This window comes from Melanotaenia boesemani, chromosome 6, assembly GCF_017639745.1.
Source record: "Melanotaenia boesemani isolate fMelBoe1 chromosome 6, fMelBoe1.pri, whole genome shotgun sequence".
Classification (NCBI taxonomy): Eukaryota; Metazoa; Chordata; class Actinopteri; order Atheriniformes; family Melanotaeniidae; genus Melanotaenia; species Melanotaenia boesemani.
The window spans coordinates 2,607,668-2,622,883 of NC_055687.1; the positions used below are offsets into that span (position 1 = coordinate 2,607,668).

The 15,216-nt window shown below is 42.3% G+C and overlaps 1 protein-coding gene across 1 annotated transcript; it reads left to right on the forward strand.

The window, feature by feature from the left end:
- The first annotated feature begins 623 nt into the window (after positions 1-623).
- LOC121641316 lies at positions 624-14,969 on the forward strand. Its single transcript, XM_041987386.1, has 5 exons — positions 624-663; positions 2,552-2,896; positions 13,745-14,101; positions 14,177-14,280; positions 14,404-14,969. The coding sequence occupies exons 1-5, from the start codon at positions 624-626 to the stop codon at positions 14,464-14,466; spliced, it is 909 nt and encodes a 302-aa protein (XP_041843320.1). The 3' UTR covers positions 14,467-14,969.
- The last annotated feature ends 247 nt before the right edge of the window (positions 14,970-15,216 follow it).

Genomic DNA, 15,216 nt, shown 5'->3' on the forward strand with positions numbered 1-15,216 from the left:
ACCAAAGTGCTTCCGCACATGAGATTTTGCTCTTTTATGTGGTCCTGCTTTGGTTCTCCCTCTTCAGCCTTCTCTCACTGCCTACACAGACTATCACACAAACACTGATATTCATACTTTTACTACACACTAATCTGCTCACTGGCCTGTTTATTTTTCCACATTTCTGTGCTTTTTACGTTTGTTATAAGAGTATGTTTATGTATTTAAATCAGAATAATGTGTGAATGTCTGTGTGCCAGTGTATGACTGTGTGTCATACTAATTTCTAAGTTACAAATATTTTATAATGTTCACAGTTTATAAATATAATATGTAGAGATATTATGTTATTGTGATAGGGGGCCGGTTGTTGAAACATTTTGAACAACCCAAATTGAGGGTTTTATCTGGATAACAATCAGGATTGGATTATGTGATCCAAGCCCATTTCGGAATCTAGGTTTCCCTTTTGAACAACCCAGTTTCAATGATCCTATCCGATAACTGAAATCCAATTGGATAACGTTTTAACAACCGGCCCAGTATGATCAACACATCAGTCTGTTTTTTTTTCTTGCATTACTGTTTAATTTATCCACCTGATTGATGAAGACCTTTCTACAGTCTCTCAGGTCTCAGTCATGACGGGATTTGGAATCGTCCTCCTGCTGCTGGTCTCAGGTCTGTAAACCCGTTGTTATGTTTTAATGTAACAAAATGTTGAGACAAAAACAAAAACTGCAGTCAGAATAAAGACAGGTTAAACTTTCTGAGTGGCTTCTAAATGGACCACTCCTCCCTGAGCCGCCACCTTATCGTGGTCGAGGAGTTTGTGCGTCCTGACGATCCTAGCTGCTATGATGTCGGGGGCTTCATGCCCCTGGTAGGGTCACCCATGGCAAACAGGTGTCTAGAGGAGGGACCAGACGAAGTGTGGCTCAAAGCATCCCTATGAGAGAGCAAGGACCAAGGTTTCCCTTGCCCGGACGTGGGTCACCTACAGGAGGGGCCATAGGGGTCGGGTGCAGTGTGAGCTAGGCGGCTGCCAGAGGCGGAGACCCTGGCGGTCTGATCCTCGGCAGCAAAAGCTAGCTCTAGGGACATGGATAGTCACAGTTCTGGCGGGGACGGAGCCTGAGCTGGTGTGTGAGGTTGAACGGTTTTGGCTAGATATAGTTGGACTCACCTTGACGCACGGCTTGGGTTCTGGAACCACTGTCCTTGAGAGGGGCTGGATCCTCTTCCATTCTGGAGTTGCTCCCGGTGACAGGCGCCGAGCAGGTGTGGGCATGCTCATTGCCCCCTGACTTGGCGCCTGTACGTTGGGGTTTACGCCAACGAAAGGGTAGCCTCCCTCCACCTTCGAGTGGGGGGATATGTCCTGACTGTTGTTTGAGCTTATGCACCAAATAGCAGTTCAGAGTACTCACCCTTATTGGAGTCCTTGGAGGGGGTGTTGGAGAGCACTCCCTCCGGGGACTCCCTCGTTCTGCTGGGGGACTTCAGTTCTCACTTGGGCAATGACAGCGAGTCTATTTAAGACCAATCAGAGAGCGTAGATTTGTGTGACATTGTTCAGTACTCCACTGACAACCGGGAACAATATGAGCCACCAAGTATGTCCCTGCCCAACCAAGGATGACCTGAAGGACGGCAAACACCTGATTATCTTGAGTCTTATAAGATTTTCCTGAAAATTATCATCTGATCTGAGGTGTGTTAAGAGCAAATTCCTCCCGACAATCAACCCTAAAATGGGTTGTAGCTGACAATCGGCAATACTGAACATGTTCATATTTACAATTAAATATCTTTTCGTTCACATTGGGCGGCTGTAGCTCAGGAGGAAGAGCAGTCGTCTTCCAACCAGAAGGTCGGAGGATTGATTCCAGGCTTCCAGTGACCACATGTCAAAGTGTCCTTGGGCAAGACACATAACCCCACGTTGCCTCGCTATGTGTGTAATGGGGTGTGAACATGTGTGTGTGAATGCGATATGTAGTGTAAAGCGCTTTGAGGGGTCAAACTGGCTGGAAAAGTGCTGTAGAAGTACAAGTCCATTCACATGTGTGAGGAAAGCCGACGACTGAGTTGTGACTGTGTGAATTGTGATATGGAACGGAACATAGCCAATCAGAGAGTGAGCTGACTGGGGAGCAAGGAAGGATATAAACTCTGTGTTCACCCTGTTTCCAGCCTGTTAATTTTTTTCAGTTCTCACAGTAACAGTAGTCAAGACCACCATCATTACTTCATCGTGTATGTCCTCTGCCATGCTGGGTGTTGTGTTTTCCGGTTGTTGCCATGGTTCTTCTTTTGAGATTATCGGAGCCACCACACACAGTACAATCAAAACTGTTAAATGCCTGAATTTTTATCTTCCTGTGCGAGGTCTCTAACATTGCTAACAAAAAAAAAAAAAAAAAAAAAAAATCCTTATCAGTGTACCAGGCTTTAAAGGGGCAGAGATTAATCAGTATGTCACAGTCTGAAACTTCACCAGTAGATGTCAGTAAGTCCAGTTTAAACCTTCTGCTTCTGTCCTGGTTGTCCTCTGGTTGTCTCTCAGGGTGTTTGGTGGTCTGTGATGGTATCATCAGTCCTTTCCGCTACGTGGGCCTGTCCAGAAACTGGACCGAGGCTCAGAGTTACTGCAGAGAGATGTTCTCCGACCTCGCCACCATCTACAACGATGCCAACATGACTGAAGCCCAGAAGACGGCTGGGAGCTCAAACTTCTGGATCGGGCTCCTCAGAGGCCCCTGGTATTTGTTCCAGGAGAATTACACGAGCGCTACTGTCTCCATGTGGAACACCAGTAAGCCAGGGACTGGACTGTGTCCGGCGATCGGTAGCGATGGACGCTTGTACTCCAAGAATTGCACAAATACTTATGTTTTTTTCTGTTCCTCAGGTGAGTGTTTCCTTCAAACCCGCTTCTTTGTTTGTGTTAAAGAAAGACTGCAGAGCAGAAAGTGACATGTTGTCAAACAACTGATGCTGAGAAACAACCAGCTAATGATCACAGATGCCTTTGTTAAGGAGCTAGTTTCTTTAAATTCACCAAATCCTCCATATAGCTTCAATCAACATGAAACTCACACTCTGCTGTTAGCGGTGGACGCCATGCCCCCTACTGGTCTCCTCCTGTAATAAGTATAGTGCACAGATAAGGATGTGAACAGTTATTGTCCTTTCCCACTAGTTCCCACTTTATCCCAGCCCCACACCACCCTTCTCAATTTGTTGGTGTTCCCATCAGGATTTTCCTGGGCGAGTAGATACGTGTCGAGATAACAGGCCATTATTAACATCATAGGATGAGTCATGAGAGGGAGTCCTGACCCTGCTGTCTTTAAAGCGGTGACTGTGGATAACAACAATGGCAGCGATGGCAGTTTGCCCTGAGTTTTGCCAACAGTTTTTTCTAGCTTTGCTCAATAAACTGTTTTCTGATGATGAGCAAATGACTTCACGATACTTACGATCCGCCTAGCTAAGACCACCCCGCCCACACTAAACGCGGACTTAATTGTAATGGGAACAATCGAAACCGAGGTGGTGTGGTGTCGGCTGAATTAAGCTAGGGCTAAGTGCAGTGGCGTCGTCAGCCAGTTTTTCTGGGGCTTTAGCCCTGGGTCTTTTAAATCTAGCCCCAACAACAAAGACCAGTGTAAGTCACTGTATATGGATGCTGTTAACTGCCTCCCGCTCCTCCAGCCGCTCCGTTAATTCTCAACAACCACAGGCTACACTCACTCACTCTCACATCCAGAGCAACGCTGTGCTGAGAAGGGTCTGATTAGCCCTGTCACTAACGTCAAATGAAGTTTCTGGGTGTCAGATTACAGTACTTGCTTCTATAGAGCCACAAACCCACAGCCAATAACCAAGGGGGGTCTGTGCGCACATGTGCAGAGAGAGCAGCAGCAGTCTGAGCACGGCAAACCAGAGCTAGCAAAATGGACAGAAAATCTGAAATAAAGCAGTTACAACTCCGTAGCGTTCTAGAAGAAAAGTAAAGGGTAAGATATACAGTATTGTCCCAAAAATGTGTATTTTTTTTATTTGACACAAGCAGATCGCCGTCGGGGGTCGCTACACAGGACAGAAAGATCACCTCTGACATATGTCATGTATGTCCTATACAGTCTACAGGGTGTACAGAATTATTAGGCAAGTTGTATTTTTGAGAATTAATTTTATTATAGAACAACAACTATGTTCGCAATGAACACAAAAGCCTCATAAATATCAAAGCTGAATATTTTTGGAAGTTGGGGTGGGGCTTTTTTAGTTTTAGTATCTTAGGAGGATATCTGTGTGTGCAGGTGACTATTACTGTGCATAATTATTAGGCAACTTAACAAAAACCAAATATATACCCATTTCACTTATTTATTTTCACCAGGGAAACCAATATAACAACTCAAAATGTACAAATATACATTTTTGGCATTCAAAAACAAAACAAAAACAAATCAGTGACCAATATAACCACCTTTCTTTGCGAGGACATTTAAAAGCCTGCCATCCATAGATTCTGTCAGTGTCTTGATCTGTTCACGATCAACATTGCGTGCAGCAGCAACCACAGCCTCCCAGACCCTGTTCAGAGAGGTGTACTGTTTTCCCTCCCTGTAGATCTCACATTTGATGAGGGACCACAGGTTCTCTATGGGGTTAAGATCAGGTGAACAAGGAGGCCATGTCATTATTTTTTCTTCTTTTAGACCTTTTCTGGCCAGCCACACAGTGGAGTACTTGGATGCGTGTGATGGAGCATTGTCCTGCATGAAAATCATGTTTTTCTCGAACGATGCTGACTTCTTCCTGTACCACTGCTTGAAGAAGGTGTCTTCCAGAAACTGGCAGTAGAACTGGGAGTTGAGCTTGACTCCATCCTCAACCCGAAAAGGTCCCACAAGCTCATCTTTGATGATACCAGCCCATACCAGTATCCCACCTCCACCTTGCTGGCGTCTGAGTCGGAGTGGAGCTCTCTGCCCTGTACTGATCCAGCCACGGGCCCATCCATCTGGCCCATCAAGACTCACTCTCATTTCATCAGTCCATAAAACCTTAGAAAAATCAGTCTTATGATATTTCTTGGCCCAGTCTTGACGTTTTATCTTGTGTGTCTTGTTCAGTGGTGGTCGTTTTTCAGCCTTCCTTACCTTGGCCATGTCCCTGAGTATTGCACACCTTGTGCTTCTTGGCACTCCAGTGATGTTGCAGCTCTGAAATATGGCAAAACTGGTGGCCAATGGCATCTTGGCAGCTTCACACTTAATTTTCCTCAGTTCATGGGCAGTTATTTTGCGCCTTGTTTTTTCAACATGCTGTTGACTATTTTGAATGAAACGCTTGATTGTTCGATGATCACGCCTCAAAAGCTTGGCAATTTTAAGAGTGCTGCATCCCTCTGCAAGACATCTCACTATTTTTGACTTTTCAGAGTCAAATCTCTCTTCTGACCCATTTTGCCAAAGGAATGGAAGTTGCCTAATAATTATGCACACCTGATATAGGGTGTTGATGTCATTAGACCACACCCCTTCTCATTACAGAGATGCACATCACCTGATATGCTTAATTGGTAGTAGGCTTTCAAGCCTGTACCGGTTGGAGTAGAACAACATGCATAAAGAGGATGATGTGATCAAAATACTCATTTGCCTCATAATTCTGCACACACTGTATGTGCATATCAGATAATTACATCAGATTGTTTATTTTATTTTTTTTAATAAAAGAACTTAGTATAAATGGTTTATTGAGCAAATGAGACTTAAAGGACTTCTGCTGTGACTTCAGATCACATCATCTGTTAGAGGCGTAATGTTAGGGGAAACACTGATAGTGTTTTTCTGCAGATTAGTTACGGAAATTGGGGGTTGTCTTTTTTATATATATATATATATATACATATATATATATATATATATATATATATATATATATATATATATATACTGTCGAAGCCGCTGACAAATATTTACACTATTGTCAGTTCTTTGACCGACCTTTCAGGCTCACGCCCTGTTGCTTCCTCTCTTGGATCTTTAACGACCGGTGAGACTCCAGTCGTGAAGTGATGGGCGAACCTTTCCACATCGATTCTTTTGGCGTCAGAATAAGCAATTTTACTCCTTTAGAATTCCTGATTATTATCGTCCGCTCATGCGGAGTTAGGCCTGAGGAGTTTTTCAGGTAGATAAGCCAACCTTTGGGTCTAGGAGTATGAAGCTACCGTACTATCGTCCTAACAGGATAACTACCTGGTATCGAAATAATAATCTAGCGAATTCTTATGTCTCTTCGGGCATTGGGGAATCTGGGGCTCACCTGCTCCTCATGTTGTCCTCTCCTCTCTTCAGTGGATGTGGACAAATATAAGAGAAATAGGTTTGGTTGGGAAGTTAACCCAAGTTAACTATAACCCTTTTATTCAAGTTTTCTTTTATTGGTACAATACAGAAAAAATAAAAGAAAGAAAATATAATAAAACTCCCCTTTCGGGGTTTCCCTTTAGGTGTGGGTCAAAAGCAGAATATAGAATAAATTCTTCTCACAATGAGTGATTCCGCTTTCGTGGTCTAAGTCTTTTCTAATAATAAAAAAATCTCCCTCGGTGAAAGGGTAAAATCTATCCCAGCAAAGGGGTGAAGAAATCTGTAAGAGTCTCCGCAGAATCTCCATAAAATCTCCGTAGAATCTGACTCTCTTCAAATTATCACTAGTATATATACATAACTCAAAACCATCCCATTTGGTACCTTCCCACTAACAGGAAAACAACTCAAAACCAACCCATTCAGTAATTTTCCATCAGCAGAAAAAGCATACGTGGCCATATGCGTGCGTGTGATGTGCATTCATGTGAATGTATATCTTGTCCGTTTCTACAGTTCACAGAAAGGCTGCTTTTTTTAATAATTTCTCTGAGCTGCTGGGGAAGTCTGCTCAGCCTAAAAGTGTGAAGTTAAGAAGTAACTTCATGACTTTAAACACTCAGACCTGCTTCAAGGCCCATCGCCACTTCCTCAGCAGTGTAAAAACTCTGTCTCTTATTTGTATCTGTAAGCTGCAGAATAACACCAACAATTAAGCTGTAGTTCTATTAATTAAAAACAAAACCTAATGAATATCACCAGAATCTAAGGATAAAATGTAAATAAGCAAGTGAACAGGAATATATGAAATGTGAATATTAATGCATAACACATAGAAAAATATAACTGAGTATTGATCAGACAGTCCATAAACTCAGTCTTTGGTTATAAACATCATCTCACATCATGTGTCATTCATAGATTCAAACTTTTAATAAAACTTCTCTCCCTTCTCACATACTGAGAGCAAAAGCGGTGGTTTCCAGCCAGGTGGGACTTATCTGTAAAGATAAGGGCCTCTGCTTCCTGATTGTTGCCTTAGCAACGCTCTCCGGGCTGAGCAGTGTTCCCGTCACCCTTTGAAGAGCGCTGCCTTCACAATACAATACATATATATATTAGGGTGTTAATTTTTTTTTTTCTTTTTTCTTTTTTTTTTCTGGCTGCCAGCTTTGATGACAGAAACATGGCGTCCATGTCTCTTTTTTTTTCCTTTATTATGAAAATATCTTTGTTTATAAGGACAAAGATAGAACATATAGAACAAAACACAAAGAACATTAACAAGGAGAATGCCAGGGGGTGGCACATATAAAACCAGTGACAAAAAATACATTACCATAAATTAAAAACAAGGACAGACAACTTTCATATGTATTTATAGCTTTTTTGTTTAAGCTTTTAGATAGAGTGCATAAATAAAGTTCAATTTCTTTAATTAATACAGGGAAAAAAGGTAGGGATGTTGAAAATTTGGATTTATGAATATGAAATTTGTCAAATATAAGTAGATTAATTGCCACTCTTTTGTTCAAGTCCATGGTTTTTCCATGAAAACCAAATATGTTATGTTCAAATTTTAGCAGAAATTTGGTGTCAATATTGCATTTATTGAAATGTGTACATTTCTTCCAAAATTTTTTGGGGATATCACAGTTCCAAAATAAGTGACTGATTGTTTCTGGGTGTTCTTTGTATAGCGTACAGTTGGGATCAATTGTTTTAATATATCTTACCATGTACTGATTAGTAGGATAAATTCTATGCAAAAGTTTAAATGAGACATCTCTCATCTTATCGTTAATTAACAGCTTCTGATGCAATGTCCAAACATTTTTCCATTGTGAGTCAGGAACAACATTTTTCCAATAAAAGACAGCAGAAGGTACAGAGATTACATCTTGTTGAAACAGGGCACGCATGACTTTGTTATTCTTCCGAGCAAAATTGAAACAGATTTTTCCAACAGAGGTGTCAGTTACAGTTAACAAGGACACATCTTCATCAGTTACAGTATTCTTAAAGAGTTCACAGATTTCCTTAGTAACAGCATCACAAACAATAGCATACTCTTTCAGAGGTACAGCCAGGTTATACTTAAGGTTAAACTCTTCATAAGTAAATGTCCATTCTTGTTAAAGAGCTGTCCCACCAGTAAGATATTATTGTTGAACCAATTATGATAAAATAACTATTTGTTTTTTAAAGTATGTATTTGTTATTCCAAATATAAAAATTATGAGGGGAGAAGTTGTGTTTATAAATCAGTGCATGGCGTCCACGTCTCTCTTCCCCGCTGTAGCGGTGATGATGTAATCAGGAGAGAGCGGGTTTATTAAAATAAAGAAACATTTTCTTTCTGGACCTTAAGGAAAAAGAAGAACCGACGTTTCTCAAAACTCATACAGATGGACAGAACATCGTGATTTCTGGACGAGAAACTGCTCCCAAAAGACAATGAGAAACTGTCTATTTATTATTATTTTATTTTTTTAATAAATGCAGTTTTAATTTATGCAAGACAGCAAAGGTAAGACATGCTTTCTGACTTTTACAAACGTGAAGCATAAATCGGGTCTTCTTCTGCCTCTGGTTCGGTGAATCTTGGTCGTAGCGAGATGAAACTTCCAGCTGTGGAATCTGTGAGATGTGAGCTTTCAGTAGAGGAGCCGTTTGTTCGTGTTCATGGGGAAACATCATCTGTGTTTACATGTTTTTTCGTGTTAACTATTGTTGTTGTAACTGTGTTTGTTGGTGATAGAAATGGTTTTACTGAGCTGGTAGCTGAGATTCTGGACTTTCTGTGGATACCACACATGTTTATAGTTACATCTACAGACCTGACGTTACACTCGGAAACCAGATGTTAACCCTTAACTCCCGGTAGCGGAGGCTGCAGGTGCAGAGGTGAAGCTAAACAGTCAAGCTAAGAATGAAAGTTTAGAGAATTTATATCCAGAAATGTGGATAATGAAGCAGTGAAGGTGCATGGATGGAAGTTATTGTACATATTGTGAATATTTCTCTCTCCTCACCATCTAGAAGCTGTGAGATTCTCATCCTGCTTTCTGTCTGTTCACCTGATGCTGATATTCATCACATATTGTTCCTTCTGTGTTTAGAAGGAAGCAGCTTCACAGCTTTAAACTCATCCTGCTGACTTTTTACCTTTTAGTTAGTAAATCCTGAACATTTCATCCTTCTTTCTCATAAATATGTGATTTTATATATGAAGAAATATTTTAACTGTTGCTAAACTGCTGCTAAACCTGTTTATGTGTTTAGTGCAGGGGTCTGCAGCCTTTCCAATCCAAAGAGACTTTTTTCCCTCAGCCAGCTAAATAAAACTCCTTTAGAGACGCAAATGTTACCAGACTTTTCAAAAAGTCAGCTTAATATATATTTTTAATGAAGAACCACCATAGGATGTTTGTTATTTTGAAGAACCACATTTTTATTTATATTTACTTTTAGGTTTTAAAATAAAGAAAAACATAAAACCTTTATAAAAAAAGAGTAAAAAGAGGATAAACAGACTTTTTCTTAAGGGATGTAGATATTTGTGGAAAATTATATAAAAGAAAAAAGTCCCTGGTTTCCAACCTAATGACAAGAAAGATAGATTTAAAAAAATATTTTAGCCACGTATTTAGAGGCATTGTGGAAGGTCCAGAGTCGCAGGTTAAACACCCCTGATGTGTGTTAGTAAACCAAAACTTACTGCATTTTCTTTATACAGCTGTAGGACTTCTTTTAAAGGAAAGAGACATTTTTTTCAAATTCAAATTCAAATTTTATTCGTCACGCACAAATTATACACAGTACAAAATGCAGTGAAATGCTTAGTACGACTGTCCAAATAAAATAAATATGCATATAGCAAAAATATAGGATTCCAAAAAAATAAAAAAATAAATAAAATAAAATAAAATATATAAAAATATATAATGTATATGAAATGTAAAGAAAAATGTAACCCATATATAAACATATCTGCAACGTAGAGAATGTAAAACATGTCAAATATAGAGTATAAATGTGCAAGGCTTGAGAGTCCGAAAGTGTCTGTGTGCAGAGGAAAAGTGACAATGTCTGTAAAAATGCCAACGTGTCGTGTGCAACAGTCAGCCGAGGTAGATGTTGTGTGTATGGAGTCTACAGTGTCCAGGTACTGGCGTTCTGGTTCAGGGCCCGAACGGCCTGAGGGAAGAAGCTCCTCCTCATTCGCTCAGTGCTTACTTTCAAGGAACGGAAACGTTTCCCTGACCGCAACAGAGAGAAGAGTCCATTGTTGGGATGGCTGAGGTCTTTCACTATCTTCCTGGCTCTGGTCCAGCACCGCTTGCTGTATACAGTGTCTAGGTCAGGAAGCTCCATACGGATGGTACGCTCTGCTGATCGTACCACCCTCTGGAGAGCTCGCCTGTCCTGTTTGGTGCTGTTCCCGAACCAGGCTGTGATATTTCCCGCCAGGGTGCTCTCAATGGTGCAGGTGTAGAAAGTCCTTAGCACCCTTGAGGGCAGTTTAAAGTCCTTCAGGCGTCTGAGATGAAAGAGACGCTGTCGGGCCTTCTTCACCACGGTGTTAACATGACAGGACCATGTCAGATCCTGCGTGATGTGAACACCTAAGTACCGGAAACTGTCCACTCTCTCCACTGGGGTCCCGTTGATGTTCAGGGGCTGGTAATTCCTCTCCTGCTTAGTACTGAAGTCCACTATCAGCTCCTTAGTCTTGCTGACGTTGAGGAGGAGGTTGTTGACCTGGCACCATAATTCCAGGTTTCTAACCTCCTCTAGGTATGCCGTCTCGTCGTTGTTAGAGATCAGGCCCAACACCACAGTGTCGTCTGCAAACTTAATGATGTTGGTTGAGCTGGAAGTGGCTACACAGTCGTAAGTGTATAAGGAGTACAGCAGGGGGCTCAGAACACAGCCCTGGGGGGCTCCAGTGCTGACGGTGATAGAGGTTGAGACATGGCTGCCCAACCGTACTACCTGTGATCTGTCTGTTAGGAAGTTGGAGATCCAGCGACACAGGAATGGGCTGAGGCCTAGGATCTCCATCTTAGTCGTGAGTGTGGAGGGGATTATGGTGTTGAACGCTGAACTGTAGTCAACAAACAGCATTTTCACATAATTCCCCTTTCCGTTGTCCAGATGGTTGAGTGCTGTGTGATGGAGGTGTACGATGGCGTCCGCTGTAGATCGGTTTCGACGGTACGCAAACTGTAGAGGGTCCAGGGTGGCCGGCAGGGAAGAAGTGATGAAGTCTCTGACGAGCCTTTCGAAGCACTTCATCACTACCGAGGTGAGCGCAACTGGGCGGTAGTCGTTGTGGCAGGCAGGCTGAGGTTTCTTCGGGACTGGAACAATGACGGACTGTTTGAAGCACGTCGGGATGACAGACTGATCCAGGGAGAGGTTGAAGATCTCAGTAAACACAGGAGCAAGCTGGTCGGTGCAGGTCTTCAGGACTCGACCTGTGATGCCATCTGGTCCTGCTGCTTTTCTCGTGTTCACTCTCCTGAATGCCTTTCTCACATCGTGCTCTGAGATGGTGAGTGAGTTAGCTTCTCCGGGGAGCTCCCGAGGTGTGCTGCCCTTGGCGACGTTAGCGCTGCTAACGCTGTTAGCGCTGCGAGCTGCAGCCTCGAAGCGAGCATAAAAGGTGTTCAGCTCGTCTGCCAGAGAAGCGTCTCCACCCACCGATCTGGAAGATGGTGCTTTATAGTCCGTCATGTTTCTCAGTCCCTGCCACAGACTCCTAGAGCCACTCTGTTGGAGCTGTGACTCTAGTTTCTGTGCGTAGCGCTGTTTCGCCTCCTTCACCACTCTGCGCACGCTGTAGGACGCGGTTTTGTACTCGTCCATGTTTCCCCTGGCGAGCCCCGTGTTATACGCCGCGGACCGGGATCTCAAAGCATCGCGGACGGATTTATCCACCCACGGCTTCTGATTCGGAAAAGTTCTGATGGTGGTCTTCTTAACCGTGTCGTCCACCAGTTTTCCTACAAATCCCACAACCGCTTCCGTAAACATGTTGACGTCATCGGAGCTGCGCCGGAACATGTCCCAGTCTGCGTCATCTAGAGCGTCCTGCAGAGCGGCCTCCGATTGGTCCGTCCAGCGTGACACCTCCCTCCGAGCCGGAACTTCCTGCTTGAGCCTTTGTTTATATTTTGGCATGAGGAAGATGGCGGCGTGGTCGGATTTCCCAAACGGAGGGCGAGATTGAGCCTTATAACTGTCCCGTACTGTAGTGTAACAGTGGTCCAGTGTCCTTTCACCCCTGGTGGGGCAGCTGATGTGCTGATAAAAGTTTGGCGCTGCGCGTTTGAGGTTGGCACTGTTAAAATCCCCCGCCACAATAAGCGCAGCGTCTCGGTGTTGTGTCTGGTGCTGTGTGAGTGCTTCATGCAGCTCGCATAAAGCAGTGTCCGTGTTCGCCTGAGGTGGAGTATAAACGGCGCTGACTATGACCGATGTAAACTCCCGAGGTAGATAAAAAGGACGACATTTGATGGTTAGTAGTTTGTAGTTTGTAGTTTGCGAGTAACAATGAGATTAATTGTGAATAAAAATTTTAATCGTTGCCCAGTATATATATATATATATATATATATATATATATATATTCAAGCTCCCCTAAATTTTAAATTTACATCTGGTCCGGGCTAAGCCCAGGATGTCCTCAAAAGCTGGAGACGCCCCTGGATAAGTGGGTCCTAGTGGGAAAGGATCATTACACCTAACGGAGTCGGTTGCAAACTGAACAACGTATATTTTCAGCCACAGAGAATGTGAGTGTGGTGACCTTCTTTTTGGGTTGTTGATGTGATTTACTTGAAGTAGATGAAAGTTGGGGTAAAAAAGTTCCGGATGCCAGCTTGATGTATAACGAAAAAGGTTTATTAGAAAAAGTGACATCTTAAACAGATCTGCAGCATCTGTGAGATCTCTGGGTCGGTTGTAGAGGATCCCCCCTGACCATGCGTACCAGTGGACTTATATAGGTTCACAAACAAAGAACATCCCTTACTTTACATTGGACGCCCCTCCTGAAACTATTATATAATAAACAAGTGGTACCATTAATTGATTTACTGGGTTCGCGTGTTCAGACTACTGCAACTGAGTACATGTAAACATGATTATACTGCCGACATGTCGCTGATAATTAGACACTACATAGGTTTCCTGAGAGTTGAGGTATCATTAAAAAGGATATCTTAAAGTAAAAAATAAAATCATTGCAGGAAAATAAGACGGAAGCTCCTCTGCCTCTAATATGTGAAACAATACAACGTGCTGACCAACTCTGCATGTTTCTGATCCCACGTCTGGTTCTTTGCTTTCTTTCACAGCTAATGGCCTAGACTACCTGGGTGGTTATTATTATTATTATTATTATTATTATTATTATTATTATTATAACTGGAATGATGCTCAGACATACTGCAGGACGTATTATAAAAACCTGAGCAACATCAAGAGTCGGACTCAGTACATCGATTTGACAACTAGGATACAGGGTTATCCCTTCGCCTGGATTGGTCTGGACAGTCAGTTTTTCAGGTGGTCCGACGGCTACAGCTCCTCCTACGGACCGTGGGACTCCCTGGATCCTGGCACAGGGGTGGATTGTGCAGTGATGAACTCATCTTCAGGTTCCTGGTTCTGGCGACCCTGCAATGAGAACAACTTCTTCCTCTGTCGAGCAGGTGAGTCCTTCATCACCGTCTCTGCTGGGTCTGATCCTGCAGGTCTCATTCAGGGGGTTCTCTCTTTCTCTGCAGACATCCAGCCTCCCAAATCGATGGTGAGGACGGTGAAGGTCCGAATGAGAGGAGGCTCTGCAGACCTGAACGACCCCGTGGTGCAGGATAAAATCATTGAGCAGGTCAGAGGACGGGTTAACGGGCCGTGATGTGACCTTACTGAAACACTTCCTGTTAGACAGGAATCAAAACCGCTCGATCTTAATCAATCAGTGATCAATGAGGAGCTGTTTACTGTGTTTCAGCTGAGGCAGAGGATGGAGGAGCGAGGGGTGACGGAGGAGGTGAAGCTGACATGGAAGAAGTAGCCTGATGGGAAGGTTTTCCACCGAGAGGGTGAAACAGCGCCTCCTGGTGTCTGCGGGACAGAAGACGTCTGTGTGACGGTTTAACACCAGGAACTGATTGATTATCTATTTACTGATTGTTATAAGCTGATTTTCTTCTATTGATCTTTAAGTTTAACTCTCATTCAGCTTGTTTTGGTGTTGTAAAATATTAAATCTGTTTTTATCATTTAGGACATAAAATGTTATCAGCTGCTTAGTTGTGTCCAAATAATCAAAGTTCTTTATTAGATTATATATTTTTTCTTCGGCAGTAGCAGTAAGATAATAAACGTAGACGACAATGTGTGAGCTCAGAATATTTTAAAAAGCTAGAATCTTGTTTTTTAGTTAGTAGGAAACTGAATGAAGATTTCTCTGAAAAGGTGAAATTAATTTGTTTACTCGTGTAAAATTATGCTTCATTTGACATAAAATACTCTGTACGAATAAAAGATAAATAAAAATTTCTGGTGTCATATAACAAGCTGTTTATTAAAGTGTAATACCACTAACCACCACTAGGTGTTGGCTCAATGGAGTCCTTTAAAAACATCAACATATAATTTTAAAATGGAGTCAATTTCAGCAACAATAAATCCACCAGTTTTACTCGTTCTGATTAAAATGTTTGATAAGTATCTGGATCTAATTATAAACTATAACAGTTGATATGTACGCTGTTCCTGTAGATGTAGATCTTTATTTTTAAGAGAACATGGTGGTTTTTCG

Bases quoted from the DNA above. Each gene is read 5' to 3' on its own strand.
- LOC121641316 (XM_041987386.1), top strand. From the start codon at position 624: ATGACGGGATTTGGAATCGTCCTCCTGCTGCTGGTCTCAG. The intron at 664-2,551 runs GTCTGTAAACCC...GTTGTCTCTCAG, and splicing joins CCTCCTGCTGCTGGTCTCAG to GGTGTTTGGTGGTCTGTGAT. The intron at 14,281-14,403 runs GTCAGAGGACGG...ACTGTGTTTCAG, and splicing joins AGGATAAAATCATTGAGCAG to CTGAGGCAGAGGATGGAGGA.